The 15,018-nt window shown below is 42.6% G+C and overlaps 1 protein-coding gene across 1 annotated transcript in view; it reads right to left on the bottom strand.

The window, feature by feature from the left end:
* The window catches only part of LOC144678871 (dynein axonemal heavy chain 11-like), a 552,140-nt gene that overhangs the window by 2,214 nt on the left and 534,908 nt on the right, over nucleotides 1–15,018 (bottom strand). The window contains exons 78-81 of the mRNA XM_078538870.1: nucleotides 6,366–6,548; nucleotides 5,006–5,121; nucleotides 3,925–4,037; nucleotides 148–288 (exon numbers count right to left, since the gene is read on the bottom strand). Coding sequence (XP_078394996.1) covers nucleotides 148–288; nucleotides 3,925–4,037; nucleotides 5,006–5,121; nucleotides 6,366–6,548 — 553 coding nt within the window. The remainder of the gene's footprint in view (nucleotides 1–147; nucleotides 289–3,924; nucleotides 4,038–5,005; nucleotides 5,122–6,365; nucleotides 6,549–15,018) is intronic.

Genomic DNA, 15,018 nt, shown 5'->3' with positions numbered 1-15,018 from the left:
CCAGCATTACAATGTATAAACGGAACCTGGCAGCAAAGAGCCTGTAAACTAATATGTAACAAAAGACTTCCATCATTTTATATGGTTTATAATTTTAAGGGTTTTTTAAGATTCCAATTTGGTTAAAATAGAAATGTTCGCATCTACCTTCCAAGAAGAGTCCATGGAGGTAGGCACCTTCCCTCGGTGGATGACTATAGTCTTCTTTGGTCTTCTTGGTGACATCCACAGACAAGCACATCTTATCCAAAGGCCACTCATTCTTTCGGGCGATGCTCTGCATAATTGCTTAATAACTTAACAGAATTAGTTTTCTCCCCCTTCAGAATTAGTCTTATACTTATGATTTCTTGCGTTGCTGCCTAACCTGCTGAGAATGCAGCATTTTCTGATTTAATTTTGAATTTATTCCATGGGTGTGACTGGGACTTCTTTCATTTTAGGGGCTCTAATCAAACACATGGCATCGTCATATTGTTTCTTAACTGTAACTTCATTATAGTACCCTGAACTAAGATTATTCTTCATTTCCAATATCAGCCATTGCTCCATTGTCAAATTGTAGATCAAGCTTACTTCCATCCTATGAGTGAATTCAAACTTGGTCCCACTGTGAAGAGTGTTAATTTACTGCTGGTGTTTTATCTTTCAAAAAATCTAGTGTGTGACTAATTGTTTGAATATCATTGTTGGCGGGTATTTTTTCTTGTTTATAATTATGCACTGGTCAACAGTGAACACTTCTAACTTTTGCCTTCAGACCAGTACTTAAACATGATGAGTTTTGCTATAAGACCAAAGGTTACGGGGAGAAGGCAGGAGAATGGGGTTGAGAAACTTATCAGCCATGATTGAATGGCGGAGCAGACTCGATGGGCTGAATGGCCTAATTTCTGCTCCTATGTCTTATGGTCTTAAGACTGAAATTGTAACAACTGACTTTTCACTCACCAGGACAAATCTAGCCATGGTGAGAAAAATGGGACAGTGTGTCAATTACAGGAGGGGTGAGGGTGACTGTGCACAAATCTTTGAAAATTACTGGAGATGCTAACAAAAGCATGGGATCCAGGGCATCATAAATAGAGGCATAAAAGCCAGCAAGTTGTTGATGAACCTATTTCAAATGCTAATTCAGCCCTAGTGGGAGTAATGTGTCTCAATTCTAGGCACCACTCTATGTGAAGGCCTTTGGAGGGGGTACAGAAGAGATTCACTACAGTGGTTCAGGGATAAGGGATAACAGTTACTCAGAAAAAGTGGAGTTTGTTCTTAGAGCAGAGAATACTAAGGAGATTTGATAGTGGTGTTTAGAATTATGAAGGGATTAGACAGGGTAAACAAACTTTCCAGTGGCTAGAGGGTCAATAAACATGGACAAAGTGAGAAAAAGCTTGAACAAGTTAGGATTTGGAACGTACTGCCTGATAGAGTGATTGAAGGCTACTATTGAATCTGTTTCAAAGGATAATTACATAAATACTTCAGAGATACAGGGGAAGCATCTTTGTAGGGCTAAGAGAGGGGAGGGACTTATTGGCATAGACTCGACGATCTGAACAGCTGCCCCCTATGATTCTATACATTAAATAAAGATACATATCCATGCAGCTTAAGTTGAAGAACCTATCACTGGGAGATTAAATGGGTTGGACATCATTCATGCACGAGCCTTGCAGACCAAAAGGAATAAGGGGTTTACTGCCCTGTTTTGGGATATGGGCCACGATACTTCAAATGACGGAATTTCTCATTTGAGGAGTCGGCGGCAAACACATCCCCCACCCACACTGGCTGCCCTGCAGCCATTTCACACGGCAATTAGTGTCAATTGGCTGGAAATGGGATTTCCGCCTCTCAGTCATGAAATCCTGTTTCTGAGAGCTGCCCAGCTCTCTACTCCCAGCAGTGCCAGAAGCTGCAGTGGACAAGTCTGGGACTACACGCAGTCCCCAGAGCCTAAGTTCTGGGAGTCCAGGGCCAGGTAGGTTTTGGGGGTTTCAGGGTGGGGAGTGTAGGCGAGGCCTGGGGTATTAGGAGAGGCCAGAGGAAGGAGGGGGGGGAATGATGGGATTTGAGGCGTCAGAGGACAGGCTGGGGGGGGATGAGGGAGCCCTGGAGTGGAGTGGTCAGACCTTTGGTGGTGGGCGGGTGGGGGGGGTGCAATGTTAAAAGGCTGCTGACGAAGGCACAGCACCACCCCTCCACTTCCTGGCCGAGGCTTGAACAGGGTTAATTTTCAGGATTCCTCCTTGCCCCTGAACTCCTCCCACCAGCCTGAAAATTGAGGCCGGGCGGGTACCTAGTCGGAAGACCCTCAGAAATTTTACCGTCACCTCCCCTGCTAACAAACCTGTCAGCGGGGAATGTAAAATTCTGCCATGGTTAAGTTGATTATGTTTCTCTCCCCCACCCAGCCCCTCATCGCTACCTCACCAATTGGCCAGCATTACAACTTTGATCCTCGTTACAATCTAGTTGCATCTATACTGGCATTTTGTCAACCAGATACTGAATATTCCAGCAGGGTCAGGAGGACATGGGTGTATTGGACTTGTCACTCCATCCCAGTGCCTGAAAGAGTCAGAGAAACTTTAGTTCCCATCTCTTCTGCCAGAGGTCGTGTCAGTGGCAAAGCAACAAAATGAATGAAGTTTACTATCAACAACTTGCATTTATATATCCCCTTATTGTAGTAAAATCTCCCAAAATCCTAATGAGCATTGAGCCAGATCTTTGAAGAGGCTTTTCAATGCCTGTTTGTTTATTTGGACAAGATTAGGAGATGGTAAATGGATTAAAGGTTTTTTCAATTGGAATATGAATGGCTATTCGACAGTTTTATAAGCTTGTAAGGGGGCAATTTTTTTTTTCAAAGGGAGTTTTGAAAGGCTCATGAAAAGAAGTCTGAGTGGGCAAGGGGAGCATGGGAGATAGGGGGCCTAACCACCATGAATAGAACTAGACCGATGTCCCAGTAAATAGTGGCAGGCCTTCTAACGTGCCACCATAGAACCTATCTGCCTCCGTTGCCCTCGCGGGCCTGACTCCTACTGCACCCGACTCAGACCAAAATTCCAGGTTGAATGGGGCTGCCTTTCCAAAGTTGGGAACGCGACATCGGGAAACAGCCCGATTCGTGCTTCCCGAATGAAAGAGGAAAATTCAGTCCCTCGTCGTTGTTATCAAACCCTATGGCCTGTCTCCCCACCACCACAACACAGCTCTAACCTCCGGGGCACTACAACTTTTTGAAATCTCTGCACTTTTCAAATTCAGGCCTTTTATGCAACAGCAATGTTTTTATTTCACCACTGGCAGAAATGTCTTCAGCTGCATAGACCTTCAGATCTGGAATTTCCTTCCAAAACCATTTTACTGCTCTCTTTCCTTTTTCAAGATGTGTTTTAAAACCTACCACTTCGACCAAGCTTTTGGTTATCTGTTCTAATATTTAATTATATATTTGTGTCAAATTTGGTTTGATAATAGCTTCTGTGAAAGGCCTTGGAATGTTTTACTACCATTAAAGATGCTATATAAATGCAAGTTGCTTTGATGAGGATTTAAGTGCAGTGCAAAGGAAGTTTCATAAGGTGGCAAGTACTCTGTTCAGTGTTAAACTTCAATTTATGCTTTATACCCTTGAGCTCTGGCTTTACTCATTTATTTTGCTTTATAACATGGTCACATAACAATTTGAGACTTGAAAAAGGACAGCCCAGTGCATTATTTTCTGAATACTGGGAGATGCCAGTGGTTGATGAATCTTCTGTGAAACTAAGAAAGAAATCGCTGAATTTCAGGGCTGTGTTATCCCGTTACATGATATTTTCAAAAGTCTTTTTGTAAAATTTGGTCATAATGATGGCTTTCACTTGTGTCCATTATATATCTGAACTGATATGTACCAGTCAAACTTACCAGTAAGAAAAGACTGAGGATTGAAAAAACCAGAAAGCCAGACAACAGCAGGAAGACCAAGGTCCTGAGTCCAAGTATCAAGTTCTCGGCAACGTAAAATAACATCATTGAACCTCCAAAACAAAGAGTAAGTTGCAACAAAAAAATATATATGTATGAATTCCCATAACTCAGTCAGCACACTTGCATGTTTTTATCTATTCTAATTGGAATATTTTCCATAATTTGGGCCCTTAAATTCTCTGGTTCTCCTAAACTGCCGCAATTGAAGTAGAAAGACGTTGTAAATGGTCTTTAATGCAATTTTTTGCTAGTCTCCCACTGCAGTTGCCATGTGAGATTTGTGGTAGCCTGTGCACTTCAGGGCCGTGGTCTTTACAAACGGATATTAGGGCAGAGGCATAGTGCTCTTAACTTTGTTAGAGATCTCCAATGTGCCTTTGGTCGCCTCTTTGATCCATTAGATTCATTGTAATGTGCTCTGACAGAGGTGAACCCTTCAAGGAGAGCATCTGCTGACCATTGCCAATTTGTTAAAATACCTTTAAATATGCTAATGGGAGCAGTGACACTCAACATGAAGTGGATCAAATGTCAAATAATTTGGCATTTACAGAGCAGCCCCTCATTGGGAATAGCTACAAAGCATTACCTTCAAAACCTATCTTAAGTATCTGGCGCAATCTGACTTTCTGCTGCTAGCAGGAAATGCAAATTGGAAATTTAGGCACACACTGCACTTGATTTTCCAACCATTAACTTAACAGGAGGGAAATCATGCACAGCACTTGCCTGAATTTTTGATCTCTGCTGTTGGAGGGTTAGGCTCCCCATTGGGAAGGCTGAAGTTGGAAGACTTATACTCTGAAGTATTTCCCTTTTATTCATATTCCACTCTGTGCTGGGGAGTGTTAATCTAAATTTTAAATGGTAATAGATATGTAATGTTAATAAATTAATGCTGATTTTCAAAATATAACCAAGTTTTATTAAACTATTGAGTATTTTTCCTAGCTGTTCATTTGTCTGAATTGTATAATTAACCATTAAATGATTCATTTATGAAGCTAATTTCTCTTACCATTGTGCCAGTCCATATGAAGATGGATATGCCACTCTGCTCCATATTTCAGGAACATTATCATAGTACAATGCTGACTGTAATGCTTCCATTTCAGCTGAGACAGTCAGCTCTCCCTGTGTACAACAAAGTATAGACAGGAATAGACAAAAACTCACCTAGTTCTTTTAATTAACGTGTATTTTCTAATCTTGAATTTCACACAGAAAATATGTCCTTATCTGCTCTGTTCCACTCTCCTAATCAGGAACTTGCACATTTCCATTAATAGTTTTGACTATTTATAAATGTCTACATGAAGTACTGGGTAAAGTTCATTTTACATTCCCCAACAATGGTGCTTGGTCCTAATCTAAAAGTGCCTCCAACTGTACCAATGTGACATTTCAATTTTGCATGCCAGCTATTCTTGCAGCATATCTGATAATGAGCAGCAATTTAGTGTTGAGCTTGAGTATATTTATTCTCTTGGCTCCTAATCATTAGGAACTAGGTAGGGACAGCTCAGGCTCATTTTAATTAGAAACTTTTAAAGCTGTTACACAGTAAAGGCTTTCATTCCGTCGGTCTGACCTGGTTTTACAACCAGCCCGCCAGGTAAAAGTGGGTATCTCCCATTGCATCACTCAGCCCCTTTTTCATTTGCTTTTGAAATACTTGAAATTAGTAAAATGTTAGATTAAATGAAAAACACCTATAGCTGCCAAGTAAGGAGCCTCGTTTGCTAGGAAAACATACTGGAAATTTGGAGTAAGATTATAACTCGTGTAGAACCTATCTAGCTGCGAAGAGTTAAAATGGGGTCTTTGTGCCTGCAGTCCAGGATTTTCCAACCATTTATTTAGTAAACAACAACTACTTGCATTTATCTAGCACCTTTAATATAGTAAAATGTTTTGAGGCACTTCATAGGAGGATCATCAAATAAAATTTGACTCTGAAAGTCAAATAAGGAGATATTAGGGCAGATAACCAAAAGCTTGGTCAAAGAGGGGTGAGGCATGGATGGATTTTTAAAAAAGGATGAGAATTTATAAATTGAGGCATTGCTTAACTAGGAGCCAATGTAAGTCAGTGAGGACAGAGAGTTGGGTGAATGGGATTTAATGTGAGTTAGGACAGCTGCAGAGTTTTAAAGGGTGGAAGACTGGAGGCCAGCCAGCCAGCAATGCATAGGAATAGTCAAGTCTAGAAATAACAAAGGATGGGCTGAGGCAGGGGTAGAAAATCATGGGCAATGCACGCATTTGAATTTCCAAAATCAATCCTAGCAAGTGAACCTTTTTACGATGAATGTAGGCTCATAACATTACCTTCCACCTCTTTTATAAATCAACACACTATATTGTAAAATAACTACCCTCAGTCCAAGGTCCAGTTCTTTAAGTGATTTCCTGATTTCTCGCGTAAGTATGTTCATACATTCACATTCTTGGAAACAAACAAGAATATAAGGAGTACGCTCTGCTGTCTTTGCCATAACTTCTGTCATGTTGAATTCTTCAGAAAGTTTTTCTAAAATATCATCCAGAATATTCTTCATCTGAAGGAAATTAGTGTAGTTAGAACTGTGGCACAGATAATTAGCATACACAAAGATTCAGGCCATACTGTAATTGCCTTTCATTTCAAATATGTTTAATTGTTTTTTGGCAGTGATGTGAATCATTGTAACAATTTATGGTTAACAAAATTTACATCTGAACTTAGATTACAGACTTTGTGAATACTTTCTGTTTAACCTCTCATGTGTAAGTAAGTGTATGACTCAGTGACTCTTAAGCACTTGTATCCTGTTGTGCTCATCTTTTATGTTTGTCTATTTTAACTTGCACGCCATTAAATCAGATTAAAGTACAAAACTATAAATGGCGTGACTGATGAATTTCAGCACTGCATGAAACAATTCAATGTTAAAGATGGCAAATTGCCAAATTGGTCAGATGACTCAAAATAACTTTGTTGATTCGTGACAACTAAGCTTTGGCTAGCCTTTCACCAATTCATTTAAATTTTAAAGTAAATCTTATGTGACCAACACACTTATGATCCTAAGAAACAGTCAGTTTCGGATAAAGAAAGTGAATAATTGTTACACCCACCAAGTTACTTCAGATACACCACCAGTTATTGCTCCTTCAGGTACACCAGCCTTGCCCTCCAGAACATCCCCCCCCAACATCATTTTTGCTTCGCCATCTTTTTTTCCTTCCTATCTTCAGAAGCCTCCTTAAGACTTTTCTCTTAGACCCTGTTTTTGTCATCTCAGTAAGTTACAGGGTGGCTGATAAAAAACAAAATTGTCAGAAGTCTTTCAGAAGAGTGAAAGAGAACATTGTAAAAAAAAAAGTGTAGATTAAGCATGAGATAGTAGATGAAGTTGAGCATAAAAGATAGGAAGTATAAGATAGTAGATGAAGTTGAGCATAAAAGACAGGAAGTATACTTTGAAGATCATATGGGAGTTACATAAATGAAGTTGGTGAGTAGAAAAATCATGGGATGGAATTTTTCATTCTGAGGCTAAGTCCGGTGCCGGGCAGGAAGGTTGACGTGATTCCTGTTGGGCAGAGGGACAGCTGAACACACGTGATCCTCTGCTGGTCAGCTCATTAATTATGCATCCACAATGAGCTTGGTGAATCTCGTGGCGGAGCAGGCAGGAGGTTGCCTGCTCGCTGTCACCTTATGGGGTTAAAGGACCTGGCACCATATTTAAAAGACATCCAGACAGACATTCACTTAATGCAGGCAAAGACCTCATATTACCCTTCCAGAGTTTTTGCAGCTACAGCTCGTACAATATAAGCTGGCTGATGTGAGCAACCACATCCTGGGACATATAAGGGCACGTTGCCTTTCACTCATCTCTAGATATGAGCGCTGCTGGCGACACACCCATGATTAGCCAATGCTCGCCGTTGCAGTGGCCCATGTTCACCAGCATTTTGACCTTCCAGAAGCCCTGCTGCCTCTTGTTGTTCAGGCTCTTGTTCCTCCTGGCCCTGTGCCACGGGCCCTCCTTCTTCTCATCTGGATAAGAACCAAGGGCAGGGTTGCCTGCAGCCTGCATCATCAACATCTCAGTGGATGTGTGAACGAATTGAACTGATACATTTTGTGAGCATGTCCTTTACAGGTTTCCCTCCATCTCAAAGCCAGCAGGCCAGTGCTATACCCTTCACCTGGCCTCCGTCTGGATATGGCATCCCCACCCCACCCCTTCCAGGTCTAGGGCATCTTGGAGAAACAGAGATGGGTGTTACTCCCGTTCATACATGTCTGCGTATGGAGATACTGCTCTGAGACCAGGGTGGTGACAGCCATGTGCAAGAAGACTCTCTTTGACACTATTCCGCTTGTTTCCACTACCCTCGAGACTCTCTCCAGAAACCATTGCCTTGACAGCATAGAAAGACTAGCTGCATGAGTCTTTTGTCAGCCAAGACCATTCACTCGGGAGGATGGAGGTTTGGAGTCATGAGTTGGCTGCCGTCCATCAGTCTGTCCCCTCATTCCTGCTTCTGACAGCAAATGGCACCAAATGAAGTGCAGCTCCAGACCTCACTGGAATCTCAGTGTTTTGACCCATGAGTCAGGGACAAACCAATGCAGCTTTACCATGGAGAGGAGAACACAACTCAGCACGGTTGACATCCAGTTACCTCAATTATTAGGGAGTCCCTTTAGTCGGCCACATGTGCTGACTTTGAATTCCGCCCATCCAAAAAGACCCTCCACCCACTGAGACGGATCTCACTGACTGACTAACTGCATGGTCAAGGTCAGATTGGAAAAATGGTGCGCGTCACCTTTCAAACTCACTCCACCACCTTTTACCCTCAGTCTGTCACCCGCCAACTTCCCCCATCACCCTATACCCACCCAATATCACTATTCCTCTCCCCTCTGTCACCCTTGATCCTCCCCCCAATACCCTGGACCCTGCCATGATCCACCTCCACATGCCTTTCCTTTCCTCAGAGCCAATACCTGTTACCATCTGCATGCTCACCCTGAACCTGCGCCCTCCTGTTATCTGGTCCACCTGTGTTATCTCTCTGACCCCCCACCCCTCTGCCCCCCTCCCCTCCCCAATGAGACTTTCACCTACTAGGCTCTCACCCTGGACCTGCCACCCTACCGCATCCCACGCTCCCCTCTGACTGTGGCTGTTCTCTCCTATCACCAGTAGCCTGAGTTCACCCCCCAGGACCCCACTGTTGACACACCCCCCCCACTTCCCCAGTAAGCTTGCCTCCTCTGTACAGCCTTCAATCCACCCCACCCCCCAACCCCACTGCTTCCACCCTTCATATGCCTCTCTTGTCCAGCCTTAGTGCTGTGTTTGCTACCGGTACTCGAATGAAGTTATGCAACATCTCTAAGGAGGCGAAAGTAACATCTACTGACATCAAAGTGGTGGAAGAGGTGAAGCTCGCCAGGTGCGTGCCACTTGCATACAGTTGTAAAGCTGAATATTCAAATTTCTCGCTGGCGGGAGACTTAATTTGGAGGTCGAACATAATTCCAGCAAGATGGTCTTTTAATTAGCATGCGTGAGATGCTAATGAATGCAAACAGGTTCCCGACATTGTTCGTCGGGAAACTTGACCCATCTTTAACCCAACATCAAAGTTGGGAGCACAAAATTCCAAACTAATTTTCCGCTGATGGGAAATTGATTTTTTCAATCACACCAAATTAAGAGGCCCACCTGCCACACTTCCCACCACTGGCAGGTGCGGAAAATTCCACTGATGATTTTGAACTGCATCCCTTCTAAGTTGTTTTGGGGCTCTAGCATACACATAATACGTCACCCTTTAACATTCTCATCATCCTCCACCATCATAAATCAGTCCCTTCATCCCAGGTATCATCCTGAGGAATTGTTACTGGATTTCCTCCAACAACAGTAGGTCCTTCCTATACTGAACATAATGGGGGGGGTTCTGTGTTGAGGTACCCCTGGTGCAGAGAAGGGTCAGGAAACTATGGACTTATAGTGCCTGATTTTCTATCAACTTAGATTTAAAGATGGAAAATCTGTTACAGTGTGTTCATGATCTTTTGACCAATGCTCTTCATCAGCATTGTTCCTTGCCGCTACACCTGAGCATGGAAGCAACACTAATATTTCTAATGTGATCTGACAAACTATTTATAGGGTAAAATTTTTGGCTCGGCGAGCAGGCGCATGCCCGACCCGACCGAGCATAAAATAACACGCGATATTTCAGTTGGCGGGTTAGTGCTGGAGTCGGCAGCACGCCCACCAACAACTCCTACTAAGGCCATTAAGAAGTTAATTAAAATAAATTTTTCGCTGCCCGTCCAACCTAACGGTTGGTGAGCAGGTGAAAAGGCCATGTGGCCTTTGTACTTTTTTGGAAACCTCATCCATGGGCGGGATGAGGTTTCCAAAAGCAAATAAAAATAAAAACTTAAATTTTCCATTAATAATATTTCTGCTCATGTGACAGAGTCACATGAGGGGACATGTATCGCTACATTAAAAAGTTTTTTTTTCATATCCCTTCATCTCACTGGCAGCTCCGTGCCTCAGGGAGATTATGAAGTGCGCGCTCACCGAGCTTGCACCCCCTCCCCCGCCTGCACAGGCAGCGCTGAGCGCTGCTGCTCGCGTTTCACATTGGATGGGCCTAAATTGGCCCACCAGTGTGAAATTGCCTTCTGGCCCTGATCGCGGGCAGCTGTCAGCTTCCCGACCGCCCCCGCCCGACATGGGTGAAATTCTGCCCATAGTATTGCTAAAAGAGACAGGTTGAAGCTTTCTGTCTTGCACTCATTATAATAGTACTTCTAATTGTTACAATTATGAGGCTTATAAGAGTGCAATATTTTGGAACTATGTCTTTAAGGTAAAATGAAGGGGGTCATGTAACCTGTTTTAAAGTCTGCCTGACAGCAAGCCTGGGTGGTTTGATTATGAGAGATTAAAGGGAGTCCAGATTGTTTCCCTAGAAAGATGATGCTAGGTGTTTATACTTGGAGACAATGGCAGCAGCCTGAGTGCTAATAGTGAATAGTCTCCAAAGTCCCAGAAAAGTATTGATAATGTTGGGTTTTAAACAGTTGTGCTTTAAACTGTTAACTTACTTCCAAGATAAAAGAGAGTTGGGGTCTCAAGGATAGCTAATCATTTCTACCTGGATACAAGGCCCATGTGCATCACGTCACCATGGTATGGGCTTTAAGATGGGAAGGGTACAGAGGAAGCCATGGTGATATTGGGTTACAGGTTTCCCCAAAATATCACTGAATATCATAGACAGGTTAGTCTTCCAGTGTTCGGGAGAGAGCAGCTGGAGGTTGAAAGTCTCAATGGTTCACCATGCCAGAATGTGGATAGAAGTTCGCACTTGGATTAAAAAGACCAAATTCGTGCGGAGTTAAAACAAGCCTGGAAAATTCGCCTATCTTGTACTAGAGGGAGGTTCTCCAGTAATAATCTCATTGTGAAGGAGGTTCTGGGGTTAGAAGTTACCAGGTTGAGAAAGAAAATGAATGGAAGTGAACCCTCGGGAGTTAAAAATCATTTTGGACTGAATCTAGGAGAATTGAATGTCTATTTAAAAGACAGTATAATATTTACCTGATTGTGTTAAAAGTTCTGTTCTGTGGTTTAAGGTACACTTTGCCTTCAAAAATAGTGTTAGTCAATAGTGCTTTTGTTAGTTTGTTACAGTAAATGTCTTAAACAAGAAATCTTGTATCATCCAATCGGCTATTAACTGGAAGTTCAAATCTCTTTTTAAAAAGTTATCGGGCTCTATGGGGATTGTAACATAAGCATTTAAATTCTAAGGACTATAAATTAATTTAGGCCAGTTCTGAAGTGCCAAATGGATGTGGGAACAATCCCTATGCCCGAAGGTGGAAAGCCAAGGATCATGGCAAATTGGTCATTAAGCCTCATGTACATAATTGTGGCAAACTGCCACTGCCTGTTGCACCACCTCAGGCAGCTCTCCTTACTGAGCAATCCAATTTTGGGTAACCTGCTTTACCGGGACCAGCCCTCAGGCAAGTCCCAAAAGGGGAAGACAGCAGTTGGGGTTGACAGTGGATGCAGGAGTGCTGTAGCTCCACATCAATTTAACAAAAGAAAAAAAATACACTTTCTGATGGTGGCTGCTGGCTAGGTTGCACCCATGTCCTTAAACCTGAGTGGAACAGGCTCGATGCCTTCTCTACTCAGGGCAGCCCAATTTGGTACAGTGTTCCTAAAACAGGCACTAGTCCCTTGTTAGCATATGCAAGGGGCTGAATGTTTGTTTTAGGTAGCTATCCCTATTTAATCTGTTCAAAATTATATGGGGTTTTGATGGAGAAGAAAATAAGGATGTGTTTCCACTAACGGGAATGCCAACAATCAAAGCACACAGATTAAGAATAAATATTAATTTATTAATAAACAATCTATAATTGTTAAAAGAACAAGAGATGAGATGAGAATTTTTTTAATACAGTGACTTGTTATGACCTGAAATGCACTACTTGAAAGGGAATGGAAGCAGATTCAATTGTAACTTTTAAAAAGGAATTGGAGGTATACTCAAAGGAAAATATGCAGGGCCATGGGGAAAGAGCAGGGGCCTGGGCTGAAGTGGATATTTCTTTCAGAGTCTGCACAAGACATGATAGGCTGAATGGCCATCATGTGTACTGTAAGATTCCACGATTCCAAAAGGCATGGCATGCTCTGGCTTACTGAGTGTAAAATGTGCACAACACTGATGCGCATTATGCTCATTAAATCTTTACTTGTATAAAGTAAAGTGAAATAATTTAGAGTCTTATTAGCAATAAAGCTATGTCTGTTAGACCAGCAAAAGGTATTACTGTGTTGGTTTGGAGAAACTAAAGTGTGTACCAATTTGCAAACCCTTCTATTTGCAGCTTCCAGAGAAAATCAAAGGAGTCGTATTTGATGAGTTCATTTGCACCTATAACTCTATTAGGATCAATTCCCTCCGCCCAGCAGCCCAATGTACACTCCTTCGCCCAGACCGGAAAGTCATTGCCAGGATTGGGATGGCTCTGACCTTGGCTGTTAAGGTTACACATATGTATCAGGTCCTTCCAAGAAACAACTGGAAATCTCTGACACATCTTCAATGCGTGCATGCTGGTAGCATACATGTCTCTGATGCATTGCTTGCCAGCGAGCCAGAGAATTTATCAGTAGAGAACAGCCAGTAGCAGGAAAGAGCTTTCACTTCTGTTGTGCGGCAAAAATCCCTAGAATGCAGGGCAGAATTGACTACTTTTGTGGTTTTATGCTTCAGTGCTGCTATTGTTCATGAATGACCGGGCTATCACTTCACAAATGTGTAGTTAATCTGCAGCCGCAGGAATAGAGTTATACCTGTGAGTGCCTGTTTTCCTGGCGGCTCCCAGGGCCTCTTTATTCTACAAGTCAATGCTGCCAGTGTTAATTAACTATAAAGACTGTAGGAATTTCTGTTGGGGGACCAATAATGTGTACTGAAATTGTGACTAATGACGTCCCAGTGCATAATTCAAGGTGACAACCTGAGGAGAGAAATCATGTGACACATGCTTCTATCATAGTCTTGGTCAAACATATCACTAGCATCAAAGATTATCACAGCCTAATGCGCCCAGTGCAGCTTTGTCCTACAAGCAAACATAGCGGGTGTAGCAAGGGGAAGAATGGTGACCATGAGACGTAACCTCAACTGCCAGATAAAATCTTCCAATAGTTTTCATAGAAACATAGGAAACTAGAAGTAGGAGTAGGTCATTTGGCCCTTTGAGCCTGCTCCACCATTCAATATGATTATGGCTGATTCTCTATCTCAACCATCTCAATGCCATACTCCCGCTCTCTCCCCATATCCCTTGGTGCCTTTAGAGTTTAGAAATCAATCTATTTCCTTCTTAAATATATTCAGTGACTTGGCCTCCACAGCCTTCTGTGGTAGAGGATTCCACAGGTTCACCTTCTTCTGAGTGAAGAAGTTTCTCCTCGCCTCAGTCCTGAATGGTCTATCCCATATCTTGAGACTGTGACCCCTTGTTCTAGACCCACAGCCAGAGGAAACTTCATCCCATGTTTCAGATTCCTACTTGTCTACAAAAGGCATCTGGTGGAAAAAAAACCTATTTTGCTTTCCAGCTGCTGCCGTGAGTAATGCACTGCTGTGCTGTGAGGAAGGGGCCCAGAAATGCCAAGTTGGCCAACACTCCTTGCACCCACCGCAGAGTTGCACAGCCACTTATTCATCTATCAAACAAACAAGGGGGGGAGGGGGTATGATGCTGTACCAGTTGGTTACTCGTCCACAGAATCTGTTTTGCGTCACAGCATTGTGATTGCTTTCGCTTTGCTTATGCTTGCCACTTCTTCCTCTGTGTCAAGCCTGACAAATATTTACATTTGACAAAGGCTCAAAGAAATATTTGTCTCCATATGCAAGTATTAACCGTTAAGTGCAAATAAGTGAACAACCAGAGGTCGTGGTCCATGGTGGTACCAATGATTTAGGTAGGAAGGGGGGATGTGGTCCTGCAGATAAAATTTAGGGAGATAGGTAGAAAATTGGCAGGCAGGACCTCATAAGTAGTAATCTCCAGATTACTCCCAGTGCCAAAAAAGGATGTAAAGATAAGCCCAGCAATTACCAGCCAGTGAGTTTAACTTTGCTGGTGGGGAAGCTTCTAGAAACAATTATTCAGGATAAAATTAACAGTCACATGGAAAAATGTGTGTTGATTAGGAAGAGACAGCATGGATTTTGTAAGGGAAAATCATGTTTACCTAACTTGCTGGGGTTTTTTGAAGAGGTAACAGAGAGGGTTGTTGAGGGTAATGCTGTTCATGTAGTGTACACATGGACTTCTGAATGGCGTTCAGTACGGTGCCACACAGCACGCTTGTGAAAAATGTTATAGCTCATGGAATAAAAGGTGCAGTAGCAACATGGATACAAAATTGACTGAGTAATAGAAAACAGAGAGTA

The sequence above is a fragment of the Cetorhinus maximus genome, chromosome 3 (assembly GCF_964194155.1).
Source record: "Cetorhinus maximus chromosome 3, sCetMax3.hap1.1, whole genome shotgun sequence".
Classification (NCBI taxonomy): Eukaryota; Metazoa; Chordata; class Chondrichthyes; order Lamniformes; family Cetorhinidae; genus Cetorhinus; species Cetorhinus maximus.
The sequence above is the reverse complement of the archived record's forward strand: the minus strand, read 5'-3'. Positions and strand labels throughout refer to the sequence as shown.